This window comes from Mus musculus, chromosome 11 (assembly GCF_000001635.26).
Source record: "Mus musculus strain C57BL/6J chromosome 11, GRCm38.p6 C57BL/6J".
NCBI classification, from domain to species: Eukaryota; Metazoa; Chordata; class Mammalia; order Rodentia; family Muridae; genus Mus; species Mus musculus.
Window position 1 is genome coordinate 77,581,623 of NC_000077.6, and position 27,504 is coordinate 77,609,126.

At 39.7% G+C, this 27,504-nt stretch overlaps 1 protein-coding gene across 9 annotated transcripts in view; it reads right to left on the minus strand.

Moving 5' to 3' along the window:
• Taok1 (TAO kinase 1) overlaps positions 1-27,504 on the minus strand; it is a 96,198-nt gene that overhangs the window by 52,461 nt on the left and 16,233 nt on the right. Inside the window, exons 1-5 of one of the 9 annotated variants that reach the window (XM_011248930.3) lie at positions 25,586-25,680; positions 23,930-24,016; positions 20,077-20,139; positions 14,615-14,734; positions 3,651-3,872 (exon numbers count right to left, since the gene is read on the minus strand). In XM_011248930.3, coding sequence (XP_011247232.1) covers positions 3,651-3,782 — 132 coding nt within the window. In that variant the 5' untranslated portion in view covers positions 3,783-3,872; positions 14,615-14,734; positions 20,077-20,139; positions 23,930-24,016; positions 25,586-25,680. Of the gene's footprint in view, positions 1-3,650; positions 3,873-14,614; positions 14,735-20,076; positions 20,140-23,929; positions 24,017-25,585; positions 26,278-27,504 lie in introns of those variants that run through there. The other 8 variants (NM_001364133.1, XM_006532959.4, XM_030245838.1 and 5 more) reach the window with 8 other exon arrangements.

A 27,504-nucleotide genomic window follows, 5' to 3' on the forward strand; every position in this document is an offset into this window, starting at 1 on the left:
ACACCTTTTATTTTAAATCAAATATTTCTAATACTCATTTTCTAAACTATGAATCTTTATTATTGAGTTTTAAGAGTTCTTTATATATTCTAGACAGAAGTCTATTTAAAATATAAAGCTATATACCTAAGATTAGGGCGAGAGAGATAGTTCAGTAGTTAAAAACATTTGTTGCAATTCCAAAGATGCCCTCTTCTGGTGTGTCTGAAAACAGCAGCAGTGTACTCACATACATAAAATAATTATTTCTTTTAAAAAAAATGTGAAATCATATGCCATTTGCAGTAGTATTTCCCACCTGGCTAGGACATGTATCATTCTTCTGTCCAACATACCTGTGATGCACACCCTGCCGACCATATGTGACTTAGTAACACCTTGATGATTTGTCATGGTTATCTAATCCTTATGTTTAAACAGTCATTGATTTACATAATAACAATATGAAAATATAAGAGGCATAAGTTAACAGCAATCCTGATATGCCAAAGAGAAAATTTTTTCCTTTGAGGAAAAAATATGAAAATAAGTCAGGCATGGTGCTACATGCTTTTAATCTTAGCATCTGAAAGATACAAGGAGGCAGATCTGTAGGAGTTCAAGCCCAGCCTGATCTATACTGAATTTCCAGGATGGCCAGGGCTTCATGAAGAAAACCTGTCTCAACAACAAAGTACCAATAAGGGCTGGGGAGGCAGCTTACTGGTTATAGCACCTACAACACAAGACAGTAAAAGGAGTGGAGAGAGGAGCTGAGTATGGATCCCTAGAAAACCAACGAAAATACTGAGTAGATTTAATGGCCAGCCTATAATTTCAACTCTGAAAGGACACGGGATCACTACAGCATGCTGGTTAATGAGGATAGCCATAACAGTGAGCTCTGGGTAAACTCTTAGACAAATGACATAAGATGATCTAAATGACTCAACATGCTGATGGACATCCTTGTCAACACAATTAAAAACTGCACACACACATTCACACACACACGAGATAGGAAAAAGAAAAAATGTGATAATGAAAATTATATCCTGGGGGCTGGAGAGACAAATGATTGGATAAGAGCTCTTATTACTCTTATAAAAAACTGGTTTGGTTCCTAGCACCCACATCAGAGGGTTATAACCAAGTAGAACTCCAGTTTCAGAGGATCTGATGCCCTTTTCTGGCTTGCATGGACATGTGGGTGCACACTGAACACAAAAACTCATGAAAGCACTAATGCATACATGCACACACTTTAAAAAACAACAATAAATGAATATTTAAAAATATTCTCAACTGTATTAAGAAAAAGTATGGTAACCAAGTACCGTGGTATGCTTTTAATCCCAGCACTCGGAAAGCAGAAGCAAGCGATCTCTGTGAGTTCAAAGTCAGCCTGGACTACATAGTGAGTTCCAGGACAGCCAGGGCTATATAAAGAGACCTTGTCTCAAAAATAACAGCAACAACAAGAAGCTCTGTTGTTGTTGTTGCTAAAAATCTCCAGTATGAACAAGATTTCTATTTGTAAAATTATAAAGAAGGAAAGTGAAATGTATGCTAGTTTTGTTACCTCACCTCAAAAAAAAAAATTGTGGCCACAGAACATGGGAAGTATTTTAACTAAGGTATTAAATTATAAGATTCAGTATTAGCTTCAGTTTCAAGGATGAGAAGTGGGAGTAATGAGTAAATGGATATAAATGAAAACAATATAGGTAAGTTTTAAATTGTGTCTTTTTCTTCAGACAGTTCGATAATTTTAGTCTATAAAATGAACTGGCAATTGAGAAAAGGGAGAAGAGAGAAAACATACAAATTATTAATGTGTACAAAGAACAAAAACTCAAAAGAATGGTCATATGGTTGACCTTAAAATAGCATTCTGTATTACAGAATGGGGGTCCTGAAGCTTTCTGATGGTGATTTAAACAAGCAGGCTATGGGAAAGTAAGGAGACTACAGTAAGGCAGCAAGACAAAGACTGTTCTATTAAAATGACAGTTTTCCTAGGAAGATTGCATTTCAGAGTCATTCCAGGGTCTGCAGAATAATGTTGTGAATGGACTTGGTGCTGTTTGGATTTTGATGCTAATTCTGCTTTCTCACGAGGGGTTGTTTTGGAGGAGGAGTAGATCAATCACAGGTGACTCAGGCGACTTAGTGTGTACCTTCTCTCCACCTTACCTGGTCAAATAAAGGCTAGAGCGTCTGATTGGGCAGTGTAAGGAAAAGGTGGGGATGAAAGTTTTGGAGAGGGAGAGAGGGGAAAAAGGAAGAGGAGACAGAGGAGAGAAAGAAGGACTAAAAAGGAAGAATTGGAGGCTGGAGAGATGGCTTAAGAGCACTGACTGTTCTTCTGAAGGTCCTGAGTTCAATTCCCAGCAACCACATGGTGGCTCAAAACCATCTGTAATGGGATCTACTGCCCTCTTCTCGTGTGTCTGAAGACAGCGACAGTGAACTCAGTTCAGTTAAATAAATATTTTTTTTCTAAACATTTATTACTATATCTAAGTACACTGCAGCCGGTGCTCTTAACCACTGAGCCATCTCTCCAGCCCCCTAAATAAGTCTTTAAAAAAAAAAAAAAAAAAGGAAGAGGGAAGAAAGATGGGGCAGTAGCACGTGGCCTGGAGGAACCACAAGTAGCAAGGGATTTCATAGCTGGGAAACAGAGTAGTATGGTGGTATATTTGCCCAATCTAGGTGTGTTGTTTATCATATTATAATTGAGTTGTGTGTTCTTTGCATGGGCTTACTGGGGTTGGAGATTTACCCCAACAGAATAACTAACACAAATCTTGCCAAAAGATATATTCAGGGTGGTATATTTTTATTTCCCTAAACTCATATCTTGGTAAAATACTTGGAATTTTGTACTTCGATGCAAGCAACCTCCAGAACAGACGGTATGATAAAAGAACTTACTATATTTATAGTGAACCTCTTTCACCCAAACCTGAGGTGTTTTAAGGAAAGTATCTAGATAAATACAGGATTGGTGGGAAGGATGGTTCTCAGGGAAACCAATCCTGTGCCAGAGAATTGGAACTAGCACTATGCACCCAACTCTCACCTTAAAAGAAAGGAAAGTAGCTGAAGGTTAAGTTAATCAATAGCTGATAGGTTAAAATCACCTTATGTAACAAATAACAAAGGACCAGGAATCTGGGAGGAAGATGAGAATGCACTAAGTGGCCAAGATATTGGCATACCTTAACTCCATGTAGACAGAAGCTCCTGTATCAAGCAGGGTTCTGCACCTCAGTCTATGGATCTTTTGACTACATTATTTAAAGTAAAATCTTTAATGTGTTTTACTTAATGCTTTAAAACTTAATTACACCCAGGGAATGGGCTGGAGGATCTCAATTCCATAGTTAATGAAGTACAACCTAGAGCTTTCAATTGGCATCTCAAAGTGGCAGGAATTTTGACTGGGCCTAGATGGCAGTATCTCTAGGTAGCTTTGAAATGGAATTGAATTAGAGGACATCCAACTGAGGTCAGATGCAAAAAGTCATTGCTTGCATAATGCATGCTTGACATATATAGTGTAAAAAGCAGTGTAAGATCAGGTTTGTTTTCCAACTCAGCAAATTTCTCATCTCTTTACCAGTTTTTACTCCAACACCCCTGGTATCAAGCCTTTAACTCACAAAATATACTGCTCCAAAGCTCCCATGGCCGATTTCTCTGAGATCTGTGAAGAGCTTTTCCGGATCTTCTTTGAAGAAGAGCTCTGCAATTTCAGGGTCCTTTAGACTGCCTGCTCTGTTAGTTGATGGCATCCTGCTGAGCAGTCAGCTGTCTGATTCTAATTTTATACTGCTATCCCAATGCTTGGTTCATCTGTATGAATGAAGCCACGCTGGCATAAACTAGGAAAATAAGAGGGGGGGAAAAGGAAAATTTAAGAGTTGCTAAGAATAATTAAAAGATCATCTGCAGACATTATCTACAAAATTGTATCAGGTCTAGAACATTAAAAACAGTGTAATCTTTTATTGCATTAGCTCATCACAATCCCCTGTGGCACTTTAAAAGCAAAGCCTTCTACAACACCAATCATTTAAATGTTAGCCACACTTTTTAAAACTTAGGAGGCTTTCTACTACTTAAATTACCCAACTGTGACAAAGCAAGCAGAAGAGACGATCAACAGACTGTTAAAAGAATACGTGATAACCCATCAGATGTGGCAGCACACACCTTTAATCCCAACACTTAGGAAGCAGTGGCAGACAGATCTCTTGTGCATTCCAGGCCAGCCATGAGACATATTCTTTTTTTTTTTAACTTATTTTTATTTTGTATGTACTGGTGTTTTGCCTACATGCATGTATGTGTGAGGATGTTGGATCCCCTGGAACTAGAGTTACAGTTGCAAAGCTGGTCTACTGGTGCTGGGAACTGAACAGTCAGTGCTCTTAACCACTGAGCCACCTCTCCAATTCCCCTGAGGTATATTCTTAATAAACAAAACAAAGTGCTGAAGAGATTGCTCATTAGTTAAGTACATATACTGTTCTTCTAGAGGACCTGCATTGATTCCTAGCACCAACAACTGGGCAACTTACAAATGCAAATACAATATACAAATAATTTTATCTTTGGAGACTTGATATCCTCTTCTGATTTGTGTATATACATAGCTGCAGACACACATCCACCACCCCACATATATATATATATATATATATATATATATAATTTAAAGAGTAACAAAACTTAACACCCCTACCCCCCATATACACACACAATTACAATAGCCCACAATGTATTTGGAAGGTTATCTCTTTTTTTTTTTTAAGATTTATTTATTTATTATATGTAAGTACACTGTAGCTGTCCTCAGACACACCAGAAAAGGGCATATGATCTCATTACAGATGGTTGTGAGTCACCATGTGGTTGCTGGGATTTGAACTCAGGACCTCAGGAAGAGCAGTCAGTGCTCTTAACCACTGAGCCATCTCTCCAGCCTGGAAGGTATTTTTACAACAGGAATTTCTTTTATTATTGATGTTCATGTACAAGAAAATACACACATGCCAAGTGTGGTGGCGCACGCCTTTAATCCCAGCACTCAGGAGGAAGGGGCAGGCAGATTTCTGAGTCTGAGGCCCTCATCTTAAACAAAACAAGGGGCTAGCTGGGCAGTGGTGGTGCACACCTTTAGTCCCACCACTCAGGTAACAGAGGCAGGTGGATCTCTGAGTTTGAAGTGGGCCTAGTCTACAAAGTGAGTTCCAAGACAGCCAGGGCTACACAGAGAAACTCTCTTAAAAAAAAAAAAAAGAAAGAAACAAGGGGCTGGAGAGATCACTCAGTGGTTAAGAGCACTAATTGCTCTTCAAAAGAACCCAGGTTAACTTTCAGCACCCACATGGTGACTCACAACTGTCTGTAACTCCAGTTCCAGATGATCTGGTGCCTTCTTCTGGCCTCCTCAGACACAGAACACACATGTGGTACACAGACCACATATAGAGATATATAAGGGCAAAACACCCATACACATTAAAATTAGAGGAAAAAAATAAAGACAAATTGACACAATATACAAACTGACAAATAAGACAGAATGAAAGGTTAGTGACTATCAGGGAAAGAAAAAGATATGGAAGCATCTTTGCCTTGATGTTGAATCTCTGGTTAGAAAATGCTCTGAAGGCAAGCATGGTGGTACACACCCTTAATCTCAGCACTTGGGAGGCAGAGGTAGACAGATCTCTTGTGAATTCTAGGCCAGACTGATCTACAAAACTAGTTTCAGGACAGCCAGGACTGTTAAACAGAGAAACCCTGTCTTGAAAAATCAACTACATCCCCCACCCCATGCTTTGGCAGTACAAAACTCTGAATGAACTAAATGTAAATATTTAACTTAGAAATTGGGAATGTAGTAGTGAATGTTGCTAAACAAATGCAAACAAATGCAAAGCCCTAATTCCATCCCCAACACCACAATCAACTAGCCATATTTATGAGTGTACACACACACACACACACACACACACACTTAAAGACAAAGCCTCAAGCATGTTAAGCATAGATAGATGGAGAGATGTATGCGTGGATGAAAAGATAGACAGAGGCTGATATCTCTAAACCTAATGATCCCTCCTCTTTTTTTTTTTTTTTAAGATTTATTTATTTATTTAACCACTGAGCCATCTCTCTACCCCCACCCCCTTCTCTTTCTTAAACAAGGGCTCTAATCCACACTGACCTCAAATTCCCCATACAGCCAAGAATGACCTTGAACTGTTGATCCCCTGTCTCTATCTCTTGAGCGCTAGAATTACATGTCCCACCACACCTTCTTTACTAAATGTTGAAGAGCTAAGCAAGCACTTTATCAAATGAGCTATAGCCCCAGCCCCTAAATGGTTCTTTGTTTAATTTATAAATATGTGTATATGTCAGGGACCTAGAGAGGACAGAAGAGGGCATTAGATCTCCTCTATAAACTTCCTGCTGTATGTCCTGAGAATCAAATTCAGGTCCTCTCAAAGAGCAACAAGCACTTTTACTATTGATGTATCTCCCCAGCCCAAATGGTAAATTCTTAAAAGTTCATTTTAATTAGAGACAGAAATATTTTCTGTTTCAGGCGCTTCTTTTTAAAACATTTAAGGTTTATTTTATTTTGGTTATCAGTATTTTGCCTACATGTAAGTATGTGCACCGTGTGTGTGACTGGTGTGCCCACCACAGGTCAAAAAAGTGGGTGAGATCCCCTGAACTAGAGTTTCAGATGGCTGTAAGCTGTCCTATGAGTGCTGGGAACTAAACCCAGATATTCAGAAGAGCAACCAGTGCATCTCTTCAGCACCTCTTATAGTCTTCATTTCCCATTTGTTAAGCACAGCACAGTTGATCTAACTACAAATTTCCTGTTTGGTCAGGATCATTACTATGAATAACAACAACCAAGCCAGCCATCTATCCTGTCTTAACAATCTTTGAGCCTCAAGTGTTTAATGTGTCACTTTTTGCAAGCTCATAAGACAGTATTTCTTCAGTCAAGATACCTTGCGAATCCATTCAAGTGATAAATTCTTACCCTGAAAAACTGCACAATCTTAACATATTGTAAGAAGTTCACAGATCTACTATTCAGCAATTCTTATTCACTTTGCTTAAGAATAATATTATTTCTATGATCCTTTCTGGTTCTAAGTCTCTGACTCTATTGCAGTCTAACACAATGGGATAGCCTACGATTTACATAGGCTCATGGAGCTGTGCTATACTTTGTGCTTTTTGTAGTTTTATAAATAGTCGTCCTAGTTTACAGTCAATTTATCTATGACCACTAGCTGCTATCCAAAGCTTCAAAGAACAAACTTTAAAAATTCAATGAGATTCTACTAAACTGTTAGGACTACATGACCTATGAGAGGCACTAAATTAGGAATATATGAAAACTGTTCTGCTAAAACTAAGGCAAAAAAATTACACAGAAAGAATGCATCTTATTACGTACTAAACTAGAACACCAAAATGAGCCAGAAAGAACTCCGAGAGAACAAGGACAAAATAATTAGAGCACTAGGAACAGAGTTATGGAAGAGTATTTAAACAGATAAAACAGGATTAAAAATAAGTGCAAAGGAGCACAAAATAATGATACCATATTACCAGCAGAGAAGGTATTAAAAGAGTGGTGTATTGAGCAGTTATAGGGTTTTTTTTAATGCAAAAAAATATATGAAGGGGCAATCACAGATAATCTTTAAAAAACTAAGCAAGGGCTAGAGAGATGGCTCAGCAGTTAAGTACACTGGCTGCTCTTCCAGAGGTTGTGTTCAATTTCCAGAAACTACATGGTAGCTCACAACCATCTATAAGGGGATCTGATGCCCTCATCTGACCTGTAGATGTATATAGGCAGCAGAATACTCATACATTAAATAAATACAATTTTTAAAAAAGAGAAAGGGAGAAAGAAAGAAGAAAAATAAGAATGAATGAAGATCAACCATGGCAACAAATTTCTTCACTATGCCATTGCACAGGCTTATAAAAACATGTAAAGTAACAGAAAAAGAATTGAAGGATCGGACAATGGTGGCACATGCCTTTAATCCCAGAACTGGGAGGCAGAGGCAGGAGGATTTCTGAGTTTAAGGCCAGCCTAGTCTACAGAGTGAGTTCCAGGACAGCCTGGGCTACACAGAGAAACCCTGTCTCAAGAAAAAAAAAAGAATTGAAAGTGACTATCAACAATTACAGGTTGACCCAGAAATAGATTGCATCCAACACCAATGGCTTTTATCCCAAACCTTTAACTTTGATGTCAGCACCTTTCTTACCAATTAGCCAACATTCTCTCTCACCTGACTATAAACCTGGCTCAGCAAGCATACTATTTGCACCATCATCCTCAAATGTTCCACTCTGAGAATAAACTTTCATGGAAGTAAAAAGTAGTCTCTTAAGAATGTTATAATCAGGGGCTGGTGAGATGGCTCAGCAAGTAAGAGCACCCGACTGCTCTTCCAAAGGTCCTGAGTTCAAATCCCAGCAACCACATGGTGGCTCACAATCATCTGTAACAAGATCTGACTCCCTCTTCTGGTGTTTCTGAAGACAGCTACAGTGTACTTACATATAATCAATAAAAAAATCTTAAAAAAAAAAAAAAAAAAAAAAAGAACCTGAGAATTTAAAAAAAACACAAATTTAAAAAAAGCTTCAAAAAAAAAAGAATGTTATAATCAAGGCCGGGCGTGGTGGCGCAAGCCTTTAATCCTAGCACTCGGGAGGCAGAGGCAGGCGGATTTCTGAGTTCAAGGTCGGCCTGATCTACAAAGTGAGTTCCAGGACAGCCAGGGCTATACAGAGAAACACTGTAAAAAACAAAAAAACAAAAACCAAAACCAAAAACAAAACAAAACAAAAAAAGAATGTTATAGTCAAGCCCGGCAGTGGTGGCGTATGCTTTTAATCCCAGCACTTGGGAGGCAGATTTCTGAGTTCGAGGCCAGCCTGGTCTACAGAGTGAGTTCCAGGACAGCTAGGGCTACACAGAGAGACCTTGTCTCGAAAAACCAAAGAAAAAAAAGATGTTACAATCTCTAACATACTTAAGAAGAAATACTATGAGTTAATGATTTATTGTATATAGATGAAGAAAGAAATTAAAAGAATCAAAACCAATCCCAAAGTTTTCAAAACTTCAAAAAAGTTAGTTTCACATAAATATAAAAGGTGAAATTATTCAAATATTACAAACATAAATTAAAAACTATAATCAATATATCCACATATTGGATACTACCTATGCAAAAAAAACAAAAAAGAAATCAAGTACTTCTAGGTATAATAGCTCATGTCTTTAATCATAGAATTCAGGAAGTGTAGGCAAAAGGTCAGCTGACCTCAGTTTGAGTCCAACCTGCTCTACACAGTAACAGAAACCCAATCAGTGGCCCGGCACAACGGTGTGCACTTGTTACCCCAGCTCTCAACAGGCTGAGAGGTAAGGTGGCAAGTTCAAATTATCCTCAGCTATCTATCAAATGCATGGCCTACCAAGGCTACATAAGACCTTATCTTTTTTTTTTTTTTTTGGTTTTTCGAGACAGGGTTTCTCTGTGTAGTCCTGGTGTCCTGGAACTTGCTCTGTAGACCAGGCTGGCCTCGAACTCAGAAATACGCCTGCCTCTGCCTCCCAAGTGCTGGGATTAAAGGCGTGTGCCACCACGCCCGGCTAAGACCTTATCTTAAGAAAAAAAAAAAAAGCTATAATTTAACACAAAACAAATATCTGCCATGACTGAAATATTTTAGTTCTCTTTTTTCCAAGCATACTGAAGAGCTGTACCTCTTTACCTTCTATAAAATCTCTTGTGGCATACCTCACTTACCAAATAACTTGGCCAAGTAGAGGAAGTTCAAGAGCCAATGCCCCCTTTCCATTGTCATAAAGATTACAAAAAAAAAAAAAAAAACATGTATGATAGAGCCTCCATAAGCGTGAGACACTAAACAGCAAGAACAATCAGACTCCACCCGACCTCCTTCCTCTCAATACATAGCATGCTACAAGAGAAGCCTTTTTTCCTGTTAAAAGCCATGGAGGGCCAGTGAGATAGCTGAAAGTACTTACCACACAAGCCTGACCACCTCAGTTTGATCACCAGAATCCATAATAAGAGGAAAAAAATTTATTCCCACGAATCAGATTTCTATCACGCTCCCATTTTTATCATTTCACATCATTTAGAAATAGAACAAAACAAAACTTCAAGGAATAATAAAGGACAGAACACAATGCCTGAAGTCTTTCTCTGACCATCATCTGAGAACACACATCACACACATGTACATACACCACCACAAACATACATATACCACACATACAAAAACAAAACAAAACTATAAATTTAATTTTCTAAAAAAGAAATAGAGTTGGGGATATAACTCAGTATCACAGTTGGGAGTGATAATGTATGCCTGTATGCCTCTTCATTTGGGAGTCTTAAGCAGAAAAGAAATTTCAACTCAGCCTTGGAGGAAGAGGGAGGAATCTCACTCCCTCAGGAATCTTCCTGTTCATCCCTTAGCCACAATAGTTCTTTGTACATTCCTTCTACTTAGCACTTCAACATCTACTATACCAACATGTTTCTCAGTGGTGATTTTGCTCCCCAGATAAGAATTGGAAACATTTGGAGACAGATTTTACTGCCACAACTAGAAGACAAGGGCTTGTCACTAACAAGATGAGAGGAATTCAGAGATGCTATATGCTCTAATGGGGCTCAGCAGTTAAGAGCACTGACTGCTCTTCTAGATGTCCTGAGTTCAATTCCCAACAACCACATGATGGCTCACAACCATCTAGAATGAAACCTGATGCCCAGATGAGCAAGGCTGGAGGGAGAGGGAAAAAAAGCTCTATTATACAACCTGCCCTTTTCAAGATGGTGATTGATGTAAGGTTGAGAAACCTTGCATTGTATGTATTTATTACTATAACTCTATCATATTCAACTACTCAACTTAAGAGGCTATTATCAGGTGTTGCTAATTTCTGTATCCTCCTATAGTATTTAGTAAACAGCACAATTTAAAGCCGTATGTTACAAATACAGATATATCTTAAATTAGCCTATTTTGATAACCACAAATAGCAGTACAGAGATCATAGCATTCAGAACAAAACAAAACAAACCAAAGAGGCTGGATGTTTCAGCTGGTAAAGGCACTTTGCTGCCAAGACTGGCAACCTGAGCTCAACCCTGGGATCCACATGGTAGAAGGAGAGAGCCAATGCCGCCCCAAGTTGACCCATGACCTCCCTATGTGCAGCACCATTGCACTCGCATGTGCGTGCACAGAGACAAATAAATAAATAAATGCAAAAATTTTAATGGTTAAAGGACTATTATAGATATGTTTTTGTGCAATGTGTCAAAGTTTACCCTTGTGTTATTCAAATGCTGATCTCTCTGTCCTCAAATCTTGTTTCAATCCAGGTACAACATTGTAATGCTTATATAGCAAGAATCTCCTGTCTCAAGTTTGTGTAAACAATTCTTACCATTTATTCTCTGCCTTGTCAATAAATACTGATCACCCAATGGCTGGGCAGAATAAAGACTGGGGCAGAATGTCTGCCAACCAGAGGGAGGAGAAAGGGAAAGGGAAAAGTGGAGGGTGCAGATTAGCCCTGAGAGTGGAGGAATGGGAGCCATGAGGATAGGGTGCAGAAAGAAATCACGGAAACACTGAAGCCTGAAGCCCAGAGAGCCAGATCAATAATATGCAAGTATCATGGGATAAGGCTGGGAATTACCCAGATTAACAAAGGAGGTTAAAGATCATTTAACTGCTCAGCTATTGAGGTATAGTTTTAAACAAATCTTGGTTTCTCTGTGGACTTATTGAGGACTAGCATAAGGTAAAGAAATACAGCCACCAGATTAATTCACTGCTAATATTTATATTAAAGATAATTCATTTACAAACCACTAACCTATTTTGTGTTTTCCTAGCAAATGCCATAAAAATCATAATTTATAAGTTATCTCAAAAAAATTTAAACAAATTGATTCCTGTACTTGGTACACAACAAATTAAGCCAACTGGCTTACAGAATATGCTTTTTGTTTTAATTAATAAACTTTATTATCTTCTTTAAAAATTTGCAAATAAATAAAAACATTACACACCAGAATTAGCCAGACTCAAAATCGATACACGCAATGGACTTCTTTTTATACAGTTAGAATAGGCATTTGGAATGAAAATTGTAAAGCTTCACATTAAACTCTCAAGATGGGCATGGTGGCGCACGCCTTTAATCCCAGCACTCGGGAGGCAGAGGCAGGCGGATTTCTGAGTTCGAGGCCAGCCTGGTCTACAGAGTGAGTTCCAGGACAGCCAGAGCTACACAGAGAAACCCTGTCTTGAAAAAAACAAAAACAAAAACAAAACAAAACAAACAAAAAAAAAACTTTACACTCTCAGTATTGAATATATTTTATGTACTTATCAACCACCAAAACAAAACAAAAAATCCAAAACAGAAAAAAACAATTAGGGCTGGTGAGATGGCTCAGCAGGTAAGAGCACCCGACTGCTCTTCCGAAGGTCCTGAGTTCAAATCCCAGCAACCACATGGTGGCTCACAACCATCTGTAACAAGATCTGACTCCCTCTTCTGGTGTGTCTGAAGACAGCTACAGTGTACTTACATATAATAAATAAATAAATCTTTAAAAAAAAAAGAAAAAAAAAAACAATTAGTTTATACTTCAAAGGAGCAAAAGGAGCTAGTCATAGTAGCTTACCTGTATAATACTGCCCAAAGAGTCTATAATAGGAAGACTGAAATGAACTTGAGCCCAATCTAGTCTATATCATGAGTTTCAGACCAGCCTGAAATATAGAATGAGATCTCCCTCCCCAAAAGAGAAAGGGAATAAGGGAAAAGCCTTCAAAAATATCTGTATCTTACAATGCTAACCAAATAAAGTGCAAAAATGAGTACTAAAATTTGGGAGAAAATCTGACCACAAATTCTTAACTCTAAAATTGAAAAAAACCTTGACCTTGTTTAGTAATGATATTCCTTCAAATTGTCCTGAAATCTCTTTCTTGGTTTTAATAGGAATAAATTGGTAGACATCAAGCCAAACAAAGACAAACTAGAAGGCCAAAATGTAGCATATGCTTGTAATCTGAGCACTTAAAAGGATGAGGAACTCAACACCAGCCTTGTTTACATACAAAGTTCAAGGCTACCACCCTAATAGGAGACAGGGTCAGCAGATGGCCCAAGTCAGCAGCAAGTCCCCTAACCACCACCCCAAGATTGATTTTATGTATAAGTGTATATACACCACATTCATGCCTTGATGGCCACGGACGGACAGAAGGTGTCAGATCCTCTCTAACTGAAGTTATAGGTGGCTTTAAGCCACCAAATGGTGTTGGGAATCGAAGCCAAGGCCTATGCAACAACTAGTACTCTTAACTGCTGAGCCATCTCTCTAACCTCAAAGCTGTCTTAATAAAGAAAAAAGTAAAGATAGGGCTGGAGAGATGGCTAAGCAGCTAAGTACTAGTATGGTCTGCTCTTCCAGAGGTCCTGAGTTCAATTCTCAGTAACCACAAGGTGGATCACAACCATCTGTAATGAGATCGGATGCCCTTTTCTGGTGTGTTTGAGGACAGCTACAGTGTACTAATATACATAAAATAAATATATAGTTCTTTAAAAATTGTTTTTTAAAAAGTAAAGACTATAAAGGGATTAAAAGCAATCAAAATACAAGGTCTATAGTAATACACAGAAGCACTCCATAATCTTTTTAATACTTAGCATGCTACTCACATTAATTTTATGAAATAATATACTGTAATACTTGAATATTAAATCTATGTTCTCAAGCAAAAATAAATGTTATTTTCTTTTCTTTTTTTTAAAAAGATTTATTTATTAATATATGTAAGTACATTGTAGCTGTCTTCAGACACTCCAGAAGACGGAGTCAGAATCTTGTTGCGGATGGTTGTGAGCCACCATGTGGTTGCTGGGATTTGAACTCTGGACCTTCGGAAGAGCAGTCGGGTGCTCTTACCCACTGAGCCATCTCACCAGCCCAAATGTTATTTTCTTAATATGCTCCAAATAAAAAGCTTCACAGTATTGCATACCTTCAAGTTGCAGTTACTTGAACGCTGAAGCATGAGGATCACTAGGGCCCAGGAGGTTGTGACCACCCTGAGCAACATAGCAGAACTTTGTCATAATTGAAAATAAGAGTAAATAAAAAAAAATAAGGGAACTAGAGATATATCCTAGTTGGTACAGTGACTACCTAGTATGTACAAAACTCTGGTCTGATGACCAGTGCCACATATACCAGAGATGGTGGCATGGTGGCAACCCCAGCACTTACCTACATAACAACTCAAGGCTAGCCTGAGATACATGAAATCCTATCTCAAAAATAAGTTTTCCTTTCTGGGTGACAAGGAGACAGGAATGCATTTCAATAGCAGTATGCAAATTCACTAAAAACAATTCCTAGTAACCCCCCAAAGTTTTCCCTACTAATTCTACAGTGTACAAGAAAATACAAATAAATACACTTACATGTAAGATGTAACAAACATTCCCAATATAAAAATCTCTCTCAGGAATTATTTGCAAAAAGAATTAGCCCTTCCCAGGATCTCTTTGATAAAGTAGTTAATACTTAACAAAATTTAAAACCTAGGAAAGATAAATATGACAATATTAGCAAATAGACTAGACAATGAAATCAGTACAAATTTAATGGTAGAGTTGTTAAAAGAAAAAATGCCACATAAGTAATCTTCGGAGACATACAGTTAGAAGTAAAAGGAGCTCTAGAAGAGCTCTTGCCTACTATAGAGACTATTGTTTCCAATTCAGTCAGGACAGAATTCAATCCAAAAACCTTGTGGCAAACAGTATTTCCCTTAATAATCTTACCTCTTACTAATGTTCCCCACCCATCATTTAACTGGTACTGTACTTACTATATATTGAGTTTACATTAGTCATAAACTAGAAAGTAATGGTTTAGAATAACTGACAAGCGCCAGGTGGTGGTGGCACATGCCTTTAATCCCAGCACTTGGGAGGTGGAGGTAGAGGCAGGCAGATTTCTGAGTTCAAGGCCAGCCTGGTCTACAGAGTGAGTTCCAGGACAGCCAGGGCTATACAAAGAAACCCTATCTCGAAGAACAAAAAACAAACAAACAAAAAGAGAATTTGAATTACTCAGGTATGATGGCTCAAACAGGTTCCCAGCACCTGGGAGGCTGACACAGGATTGATACAAGTTCAGTATCAGTCTGGGCTATATATACACAGTGAGTTACAGGCCAGCCTAGGCTACAAAACAACATCAAGTTTCAAGAAAACAAAATTCAGGCTACAGAGATGGCTCAGGAATTAACAGCATCAGTTTTTCTTACAGAAGATCTGGTTCAATTACCACACAACAGCTTACAACATCTACAACTCCAGTTCCAGGTGATCTGAGACCCTTTTTTAACCTCTGTAGGTACCCAAGTACTCACTTGGCAAAGACATATATGCAAGCAAAATACCCATACAAAAACACCCATACACACAAAAAGTAAAAAAAAAAAAATATATATATATATATATATATATATAAACACACACACATATATACTAACTTGCCAATTACTATTATAATTTATTAATTTGTTAACTTATAAAACATAAATTAATATACTGTTACTATATTTCAAGGTAAAGACACACCCACAAACACTAAGACTATCTAAATAAAAAGCTTAGCTGAGCTGAAGAGATGACTCAGCAGTTAACAAAGTGCTGGCTACACTTCCAGAAGATCTGGGTTCAACTCCTAGCATCCACATTAAGTGGATCTCAACTGTGTTAACTCCAATTCCAAAAAGACCTAACACCATTTTGGAGGGAGTATGTCAGTGTGAGGGCAGGCTGTAAGGTCTCCTATGCTCAAACTATGTCCAGTATGCCACACAATCTCCTTCTGCTGTCTGCAGATCAAGACGGAAAAGTCTCAGCTGCAACAGCACCATGTGTACCTACATAATTCCATGCTTCCCACCATGATAATGGACTGAACCTCTGAACCTGTAAGCCAACCCCAATTAAATGTTTTCCTTTATGAGAGCTGCCATGGTCATGGTGTCTCTTCACAACAATAATACTCAAACTAGGACAAAAAAACTAGGAAAAAAACCAATAAATAAATAAATAAAATCTAAAATCTAATTTTAAAAAAGTGTCACACAAGGGCTAGAGAGATGGCTCAGCAAGTAAGAGCACTGACTGGTCTGGCAAAGGTCCTGAGTTCAAATCTGTGCTGGCTGGTTTTGGGTGTCAACTTGATACAGTTGGAGTTATCACAGAGAAAGGAGCATCAGTTGGGGAAATGCCTCCATGAGATCCAGCTGTGGGGCATTTTCTCAGTTAGTGATCAAGGGGGGAAGACCCACTGTGGGTGGTACCATCTCTGGGCTGGTAGTCTTGGGTTCTATAAGAAAGCAAGCTGAGCAAGCCAGTGGAAGCAAGCCAGTAAGTAACATCCCTCCATGGCCTCTGCATCAGCTCCTGCTTTCTGACCTGCTTGAGTTCCAATCCTGACTTCCTTGGTGATGAACAGCAGTATGGAAGTGTAAGCTGAATAAACCCTTTACTCCCTCCCCAACTTGCTTCTTGGTCATGATGTTTGTGCAGGAATAGAAACCCTGACTAAGACAAAATCCCAGCAACCACATGGTGGCTCACAACCACCCGTAATGAGATCTGATGCCCTCTTCTGGTGTGTCTGAAGACAGATACAGTGTACTTGTTTATAAAAATAAATGTTTGGGCAGGACTGATGGAGCAGCGTTAGCCAGAATGAGCGGAGTCGACCAGAGCGAGCAGAGGTCCTAAAAATTCAATTCCCAACAACCACATGAAGGCTCACAACCATCTGTACAGCTACAGTATAATCATATACATAAAATAAAATAAATAAATCTTTCAAAAAAAGTGTCACACGTAAGTATTCGACATCAGGCATAGAGAAATGAACTCCGGTAAGAAATTTTACACCAAATTCTTCCTAAATAAGCAAAACAGTTCTACACCCCACTTGCCTGATTGGAGATTTTAAATGTGTGAGAGAGGTTTGTTTTTTTGTTTTTTTTTTTTTTGTCTTCCCCCCCCCATTTGCTCACTGTAAAGCCTATTGTAAGGAATGAAGTTCTATTTTTTTCCCTTTAGAACTGCCCTCTTCTAGAATGTCTGACTGCTGCAATGTACTCACATATATAAAATAAATAAATCTTATTTTTAAAAAAATGCAGGGGGCTGGAGAGATGGCTCAGCCGTTAAGAGCGCTAACTGTTCTTCCAGGGGTCCTGAGTTCAATTCCCAGCAACCACATGGTTCTCACAACCACCTGTAATGGAATCTGATGCCCTCTTCTAGTGTGTTTGAAGACAGCTATAGTGTACTCACATATATAAAATAAATAAATAAATCTTTTTTTTTAAAGAATCTATTAAAAAAAAAAAGTATAAAATGCAAGCCAGTTAGTTACTCAGGAGTCTGAGGCAAGAGAACCCAAAGTTCAAGGCCTGACTAGGCAACTTAAGGAGACTGCCTTAACTCTATTATAAAATAAAGTTTTCAAAAAGGCTAGGAGGGGCTGGTGAGATGGCTCAGTGGGTAAGAGTACCCAACTGCTCTTCCGAAGGTCTGGAGTTCAAATCCCAGCAACCACATGGTGGCTCACAACCATCTGTAACGAAATCTGACTCCCTCTTCTGGAGTGTCTGAAGACAGCGACAGTGTACTTACATATAATAAATAAATAAAATCTTTAAAAAAAAAAAAAAAAAAAAAAGGCTAGGAGAAAGCCTGGTGTGATGGCACACACCTTTAGTCCCAGAACTCAGGAGGCAGAGGCAGGAGGATTTCTGAGTTTAAGGCCAGCCTGGTCTACAGAGTGAGTTCCAGGACAGCCAGGGCTACACAGAGAAACCCTGTCTCGAAAAGCAAAAAACAAAAAAGGCTAGGAAAAGCTAGAGAGATGGCAATTCTTGTAGAGAAAGCAAGTTTGGTTCCCAGCACCTACTTTGGGGCTTACAACCACATCTGATCCGATAACCCCTTCTGGTATGCCTGAAGAAAAGAACAGTGTAGTCACATACATAAAATAAATTAATCTAAAACAAAAACAAACAAAAAAGGTAAAGTACTAGGATAACTGCTCAGTGACATGGTACTTGCCTAACATACTGCAGATCCTAAGTTCAATTCCCAGGACTGCAAAATTTTTTAAAACACATAGAATATAATTCACTAGGTTTTTTTTCCCCTACCAATAAGACGATGTAACTCAAAAAAACAAAAACAAAACAAAAAAAAAAAACCCTCACACTTTCAGTAGACAAACATTCTATAAATAAGCTACATTACATTCCTAGACCCTGTAACTCACTCTCTTAAATATTATGTTTATTCATAAGCATATATTAATCAACTAATATAGTCAACAATCTGCTTGGTGTTTGCTATGCATCAGGAATGTGTTAAGCAAGTAAAGACCATCCTATTTAAATCTAGCAACTCAGTAAATACCATCTTCACAAAACGTTAAGACTTAACAGGTAAGACAGTGCAGCATGTAAAGATGCTTCCTGCCAACCCTGATGGCATAAATTCATATATGACATATGTGAAGGGAGGGCAGAACAAACTCTTAAGTTGTCTTCTTATGCACCCCACCATTATGATTAAAGAAAAAAAATTCTTTAAGCTAAGGGAATTTTGCAGCTGATAAATACTATCATTAAATTATAGCAATAAAGCCAATGTGATGGGTAAAGGCTCTTGTTGCTAAGCTTATCAGCACAAATTCAATCTTCAAGACCCACATGGCAATATGAGAGAACCAACTCCTGCAAACTGTCCTCTCATCTCCATACATATAATGCCACCCTTACTCAAATAAAGAAATAAATGTAATAATTTTAAGGCTCAAATTTAAAATATGCCAGTTTTACTATGGTTGACTCTATTCCCATTCCAATAGCTAATAACTATCCCTCAGAAACTGAACTTTACATGTTTTTCTAAACATAATTCACCTGATTAAAATCATTTGATCAAAAATTTTAACAGAGAATAGAGATGGCCCAGCAGACAAGATCACTTGCTGCTCTTGCAAATGACCTTGGTTTGGTTCCCAGAACCCACAAGGTAGCTCACAACCAATATGCCAGATGCAGGGCATTTGATGGCCTCTTTTGGCTTCTGGGAACCAGATATACATAAGTGCAGACAAGGTACTCACACATTTAATTGATGTTAATTAAATAATCTTAAAAGAATTTTAAAAGGACTTATCAGGGGGCTGGAGAGATGGCTCAGTGGTTAAGAGCACTAACAGTTCTTCCAGAACACCTGAATTAAATTCCCAGCAGCTATATGGTCACTGGCAACCATCTGTAATGGAATCTGATGCCCTCTTCTGGTGTGTCTGAAGAAAGCAACAGTGTACTCACATACATAAAATAAATAAATCTTTAAAAAAAAAAAAAAAAAGACGGGTGTGGTAGCGCATGCCTTTAATCCCAGCACTTGAGGCAGAGGCAGGCAAATTTCTGAGTTCAAGGCCAGCCTGGGCTACACAGCGTGAGTTCAGGGACAGCTAGGGCTACATAAAGGAACCCTGTCTCGAAGAACAAACAAACAAACAAACTCTTCCACCTTTTATTGACCTCTTAATTTTGTCATTATTTAAACTATAATTCAGAACAACAAAAATTTCCTTCTACCACAAATGGAAGAGACACAAATACAAATACTTATTAACAAATGATGACAGAAATATCTCAACTGAAAATAAGTGTTTCTAGTAGTCAGGAATTATTGTATGTTTGTTTGTTTTTAAAGCAATAAGACACTGTTAACAAAACTAAACACCAAATTTTAATCACTAAAAATTCAATACTTTAATCCACCAATAGAATAAAATGGAATGAAACAATAGAGGTTTTTATCTTCTCACTTACATTTCGTAACAGGAAATCTTGAATATATTTTTTAAAAATCCAGCCATGAACAAGTTCAGAAACCTAAAAGGTAGATGAACATATGTTGGCACTCTATTTAATGGGACAGTCCCAATTTTATGTAGAACTTGACTATACAAACTTGACTTTTTAAGTGACTCATTCATGTATGATTCTGAACTGAACAGTGGCCCTTCACCAAAAAGCTCCTAATTTCTTAAAAGTTAGAAAAAGTGAAATTTGTTGTTATAGCAGACTACTGATAACCAAAGAGATATTAATGAAAAATAAAGTAATTTTAATATATATAAATCAGCCAAACATGGAAGTGCATTTCTAGATGGCATTAAGAAAATAATCTTAATTCTAGTTCAAATGTCAACAGCTGCCCCTATATAAATTTGGTATTACTATGTATTCATATCTAGTAAAAACCATCAAATCTTTTTTTTTAAATCTGTACTCCTGGCTGGCCTGGAACTCACTATATAGATCATCCTACCTTGACTCCCAAGTGCTGGGGATTACAATTATGTGCCTTATTCATAGCTAAAACCTGCAGATTTTTAATATTCATCCCCACCACCACCACCACCACCACCACCACCGCTCTCTTTCTGGAAGAGAGAATCTCAAACTGTGTAAGCCCTAGCTGTCCAAAAGAACTTGCTATGTAGACCAGACAAAGATCCACATGCCTCCTAAGTGCTGGGATTAAAGGTGTACACCACTAAATCAGAGTACAACCAACAAATTATTAAACTATACTCTTATGGCTAGTTAACAGCCTCCAATCTTAACCTGTGTGGTAGCAAATGCCTGTAATGCCAAAACCCAAAGGTAAGAACAGGAGGAACACATTGAGCTCAAGGACCACATAGTAAATCAGGAGCCAGTGTAAGCTATTATGCAATGTAGCAAGACCTAGACACACAAATATAATTAGTTAATTAATTAAAATAAAATAATGCTGTTAACACTTGCTGTTGTTCTTGAAAACAACTAGGGTTCAGTTCTCAGCACATGGCAGCTCACAACCATCTGTCTGTAAGTCCTTTTCCAGGAGTATCTCATCTTCTGGACTCTTTGGCCATGACAACACACATGGTACATATATGTGTGTGTGTGTGTGTGTGTGTGTGTGTATATGTGTGTGTGTGTATGTATGTATATATATATGTGTGTGTGTGCGTGTGTGTATAATACATGTATATAATATACACATGTATATATAATACATACACACATATATACATACACACACATATACACATACATACATGCAAAAGAGTCTTAAACATTTGAAAGAGAGAGAAAGAGAGAGAACTCCATTGAACACAAATTTCAGTATCCCAATTAGTGTGTTTGTTATTGGTAGAATAGCATTATAGCCTGGGACTAAATATGCCTCGATACACAGATATTTAGGACAGGGTCTTGTATTACCCAGTCTGGTTTCAGACTTAACCTGTAGTTAATATGGTCTTTAACTTTTGGATCTTCCTGCCTCCACCTTCATGCTGGGATTACAGGCTACTGACAGAATTACAAGCATGTTCTACCATAACCAGTTTATACAGTGTTGGAGACTGAACCTAGGACCTTAAGCTTATCCCTATTTAGGGATATTGACTTATATCCCTAGCCCTAAGATATACTTATTTTGTATTAACATACAAGTAATTATCATATCCAAAACTCTCCAGAAATCTGTATTATAGAATATATAGCAATTATTATCTATTTAATTTTTACAAATATTTAGTTCTATATACTACTATATCTCTTTTAAACCTTTCAAACAGCAAGGATGTAACTTAGTGATAAGATTACTTACCTAGCATCCTCAAAGCCCTGGGTGGGTTACAGAACAGCAAAACTTTCATCAGAGTTTAAATTTGAGACATCTTTATAATGGAAGCAATGTTTCGATACTATTAAGATATTCTTGGGCTGGAGAGATGGCTCAGTGGTTAAGAGCACTGGCTGCTCTTCCAAGGTCCTGAGTTCAAACCCCAGCATCCACATGGTGGCTCACAACCATCTGTAATGAGATCTGATGCCGATGCCTCAGTGGGTAACAACAGTTGCTGAACAAGCATGAGGGCCTGAGTTCAAATTTCCAGAATGCATATAAAAACCTAGCTATGCCCAGCACCGTGGGAGGCAGAGAAAGGAGAAAGAAGAATCAATGGGTCTTCTTGTCCATCAGCCTACCCCCAGATACAGCCAAGATACCCTGGTTTTAAAGGAATAAGACAGACAAAGATAAAGCAGGACACAACACTCTCCTCAAACACTCCCACTCCTTCCCCATCTCCTTCTCCCTCTCTCACACACACAGACACATTTTTTTAAAAGACACTCTTAGATCAGTCCTGAGGGAGCATGCCTTTAATCCCAGTTCCAGAGTCAGAAGCAAGCCTCTGCAGCAAGTTCAGGAAACCCTGGTCTACATACTGAGTTTCAGGCCATTCAGTATTCAGTGAAATGCTTAAAAAAATAAAATGCACTGGGCATGGTGGTGCACACCTTTAATCCCAGCACTGAAGGGGCAGAGGCAGGAGGAGTTCTGAGTTCGAGGCCAGCCTGATCTACAGAGTGACTGAGTTCAAGGACAGCCAGGGCTATACAGAGAAACCCTGTCTTGAAAAACCAAAAAAAAAAGTACTTTGATTATTAAAAGCCTCTAAAGCAGTTGATTCTTAGAAATTCCTCTACTTATAAAACATGAGAATAACCAAATTAACAAATCAGATATCAGAATGCCAAAAATTAAGTCACTAAAGGGGAATCCAGAGAAAGAGCCAGTTGTGAAAGAACAGGAAGTGATGTACACTCCATTTTGTGGATGAACTATTTAGAAACATAAGCACCACACTAATCTGGAATCAACTCAGACTAACAGCTCTCAGTATTGTCTGGCAGTGCCATCAGGGGTCATGAAATAACCCTCAGGCAGTTTTTTTCCTTAATAATGAATTTATTTTCTGATCATCAACATACTTTTGCCATATTTAGGGAAGAGCTCCTATCAGCTATAAAGATGCCTTGGTTATAATATGACTCAGTAAAGCAATTAACCTACACCCTGTGTATGTCCTTAAATTTTGTAGCTATTGATAAATCCATTCTTGCATCTTTCCAAGATAAAATCAGTCACTCTTTACTAAGCAGTATGTTTGGATTCATCCTAGTATATGAATCTATTATCAACAACAAACTATAAAGCAGAGAAATAGGTATTACAGCATAATTTTTCCTGAATGAGGAGAAAGCTACATATTCTGCAACATACACTTTATGTCATGAAGTAAAGGTTCAAATGAAACTGGGCACAGTAGCTCAGCACTCAGAAGGCTGAGGCAGAACTGCCACAAGTTCAAGGCCAGCTAAGACTGCATAGAAGAACCTGCCTCACTGCCGCAGAGGTGAGACAGGAGAGTCAGTTCAGGGATAACCTCAGCTATGCAGTATTTGAAGACAATCTGGACTACATAAGATCTTGTTTCCCCAACACCATCCCCCCCCAAAAGAGAGACAGATTCAAATGAATTTATTCAAAAGAATAAAGCAGAAATGTCCATGTTTTGAGAAAAACATAATGCAGCTTTCCTAAATACTATGGAATTAAAAAAAAAAAAAAGAATTTAGGACAGGCATAGTGGCCCACACATTTAATCCCAGCACACAGCAGAGACAGGCAGATTTCTTGTGAATTTGAGGCCAACCTGGCCTACATACCAAGTTGCAGGCCAGCCAGAGAACTCACTCAGCACTGAATACACAGTATAGTGAGATGCTGTTTCAAAAAAAAAAAAAAAAGTTTAAACTGGAATATGAAGGCACACACCTGTAATTCTAGCACTTGGGAGGTTGGAGACAGAGTTATCAGGAGTTTACAGTCATCCTCAGCAACCAACAGTTACACTAGCCTGGGCTACATGAGAAAGAAAGAACTTAAGTCAATGCCTAGCAGTACTGCTATATCTTTAATACTTGTATTCATAATTTTAAAATAACATATTAAGTAAAGCTAGACACAAAATTTGATGTTAATAAAATATCAAGATAATTAGCATAGTTTAGCAATCTTTATTACTGCTAATATTCACATATAGAACAGTTTTAAAACACTTCACTAGTAAATCTAAACAATTTAAAAAAAAATGGACCCAGGTGTGGAGACTTCACCTGTAATTCCAGCACAAAAGAGGGTGAGAGGCAGAACTGCTAAGTTCAAGGCAGTATGAATACAGAGTCCCTACCTATAAATCCGGGAGGATTATACTTCAAGAGTCTGCTAAAGATGAGAGAAAAAGTAAAAAGTATATATCAAGACTTCTTCAGGACTTGAAGGCTAAGTTTTTGTTTCAAAAGGCACTTACCAGAATGCTAAAACTGTTATTTCTGCTTCTACTAACCACAAAAATCAACAAGTACTACTGCCAAGACAAGATGGTTTCTTTTAAAATTAGGATGACATGAAGCAAAAAAGAAAAAAATGAGTACAGAACACAGATCATAACAGAATTGGGTGCATCACCTTACATTTCCTTAAGAAGGAATATCTGCTACATGAAAGTTTGTAACAATTTTCAGAGACTTTCTGTATCAATGTCATGCAAAATATTATTAACCTTAAAAAGTCACAGCCCGAGGCAAACGTCTGATTATATGAGTTTCAATGTAATAATTTCTAATAATTCTCAAAGAACTACAAAAGCCAAAGGGGACCCTTTAACAGTTCATCCAGGAATTCTCCCCTCTCTCAAAACAGAGTAAGAGAGACATCAAAACTGTTCTAACACGAGGCCATATCCCAACAGTAACAAGAGCGGACATACTTCCCATGGACATATCTCAGGGGAATATCCGAACAGTACTGTCATCGATTTAAAAAGCAAAGGGAAAAAAAAACTAAGCTCTCCAAGGGAAGCGCCATTGCTCCAGCCCCCCACCCCCACTTCTGTGTATGCATGGGTATGTGTACGAAGAAACTGACTTGTACTCCTGCAGCACTGCAGTAGACTAGAAGATGGGGGGGGGGGATGCTTCCATCACCCCTTACATTAGAAAGGTACAGACTTCCTTGGGGAGGAGTGGAAATCATCCAGTTGGCTGTCCAGAGCATTCTCCATTCCCAAGAATACAGACGCTACAAAGGAGGAGGAGCGGGAGCAGAGACCAGAAAGGGACCTCGCGCCTTTAAATCGGGGTGCACGTCAACTCAAATCTCCCTAACTAGAGCCACACCTTCTTAGAAACATCCCCTTCCACCACCTCTTCCGGTGACCCTTAGGAAAAAGGAATGCAATTGCTCTGGCCCCTCAAAACAGGAGGGCGCCCAGCTCACCAGTTTCTTCACCCCACCCACAGATTCACAGACCCTCCCTGTCTCCCTCCCCCACTCTATCCCCGATCTCTTCTTTCACCCGGAGAGGCCTGAGTGGGCACAATCTCCCCGCCCCCTCCATGTCTTCCTTTCCCAAAGCAGAGGTGCCCTTACCCCTTCGCCGGCAGGTCTGGGGCAGAGCAGACGGGCGCAGACCCCTGGAGCGCTCCGGTGGCCGCAGCGCTGGAGAGCGAGGAGTGAGGAGGAGGGGGCCCGGCGACAGACCGCCGCCCCCCCCCCAGCCACCCAGCCCAGGCTCTACGACAAGGGGCCGGGGGGAGGGAGGGGGGGACGAGGGGACGACCGGGGTCGAGGAGGCGCCCTTAACGCTCCGGCTCAGTTAAGATGGCGCGGGGGAAGTGCCGGGAGTCGCCGCCGCCGCCGCCTCGGGGGAACCGGACCGGGGCCTCGGCCGCCTCCGGTCCTCCCAGCCGAGGCCCTGTCGGTCCCCCGCCGCGGCCCCTTGGCGGGCGGGCCCACGCGCACCCCTCCGCCACCACTACCACCCCTGGGAAGGGGGCGCTCACAAAGAGAAGAGAGGCCGCGGGCCGTCGGGCCGCGGGGCGGGGTCCCCGGGGGCCGAGAGGCCTGGGAGGTTCGCGACTGCTCCGCGCTCTCAGCCCGCGAAGGGCGCAAGGCGAGTGGGACCCCTCCTCTCTCCTCAAGCGGGCGGCGGCACCGGCTCACTCTCTTCGCCACCCTCCCTCTCTCCTTCCAAGCCCTGAAGCCACAGAGCTCGGCCGCTGCCCAGGTTCTCTCCCCCCCCCCTTCCCGACACCACTCCCCTCCTCCCGACAGACATCTCAGCCTCAGATCTCGCGAGAGTTCTTGCCTGACAGGCCCGACCCTGCGCGAGACAGGACAGTATGCGCGCGCGGGCGCGGGCGCGCGGGCGTCCTCTCGGGAGTGCGCGAATACTTAAAGCTGGGCGGAGTGGCCCGAGTGGCCCGAGTGGCCCGGAGTGCTAGGCTTGGTCCAGTCCCACCCTCAGCTCGCCTTCGCTACGCGGGCGTCAGGTGCGTGCTAGTCAGTCCCGGAAATCCTGGGGAGAAGAGCTCCGCGCAGTCCTTCCCTCTTCCCACCTCCAGAACAGCAGCCTCCCACTAATACTGCCAAACTGAAACTTTGCTCCAAAGTGGAGAACATCTCATTCCTACACACACCTTAGTTGGACTCCTCGTGGGACTCAGGGATAAACTTCGCAGCATAATCACTATGTACCTGCGTTTGTGCGGTACTGATGGTTAGTTTGGGAACGGCAGTTAAAGACTTTCATATAAGCCATATTTGTGATGGAAGAAAAAGAACTTCAAAGGGCTTTGTAGACTTAGAGTAAAAGATCTTTTTCAGTATAAAAGAAGCAAGTTGGCCAGTAATCAGGAAGCAGAGGCAGGTAGATCCGAGTTCTAGGCCAGCCTGGTCTACCTAGTACATTCTGGGTTAGTCAGGGTTACACAGTGAAACCCAGTCTAAAAGCAACAAAGTAAAGTAGTCTATGTAGGAAAGAGGTAAATCTTAGCGTGGGTTTAGAAACAGTTTTTTAAAACACATACACACACACCATCTTCAGTCACCCCCGATCTAGTCTAGGACTTTAGCTAGAACAGACTGTAATTGTTATTGAGGATCTAACAAGTGACCTGGTAGTGATGGGTCACACCTGTATTCTGTAATCCCACCCAACACAAGAGGCTGAGGCAGGAAATCATGAGCCTGAGTTAGATAGAGGCCAGCTTGAGCTATACTTTAACAACCTCTCTAGATATTGACAGAGAGAGAGCAAGAGCGCAAGAGGGGGTTCAGAAATTAAGAGCAAGTTCTGCTTGGTCTTGCAGAGGACAGTTTTCCAGCACCCGTGTAAGACAACTCAAAACCAACACACACACACACACACACACGTTAATTAAAATCTTTTTAAAAAACAGAAAACTCAAAGAAGAAAAAAGAAAAAAAGAAGAGAGAAAAAATGAAAAAAAAATTAAAAAAAAAAAACAAAAAGAAAAAAAAAACAAAACAACAACAACAAAAAAAAA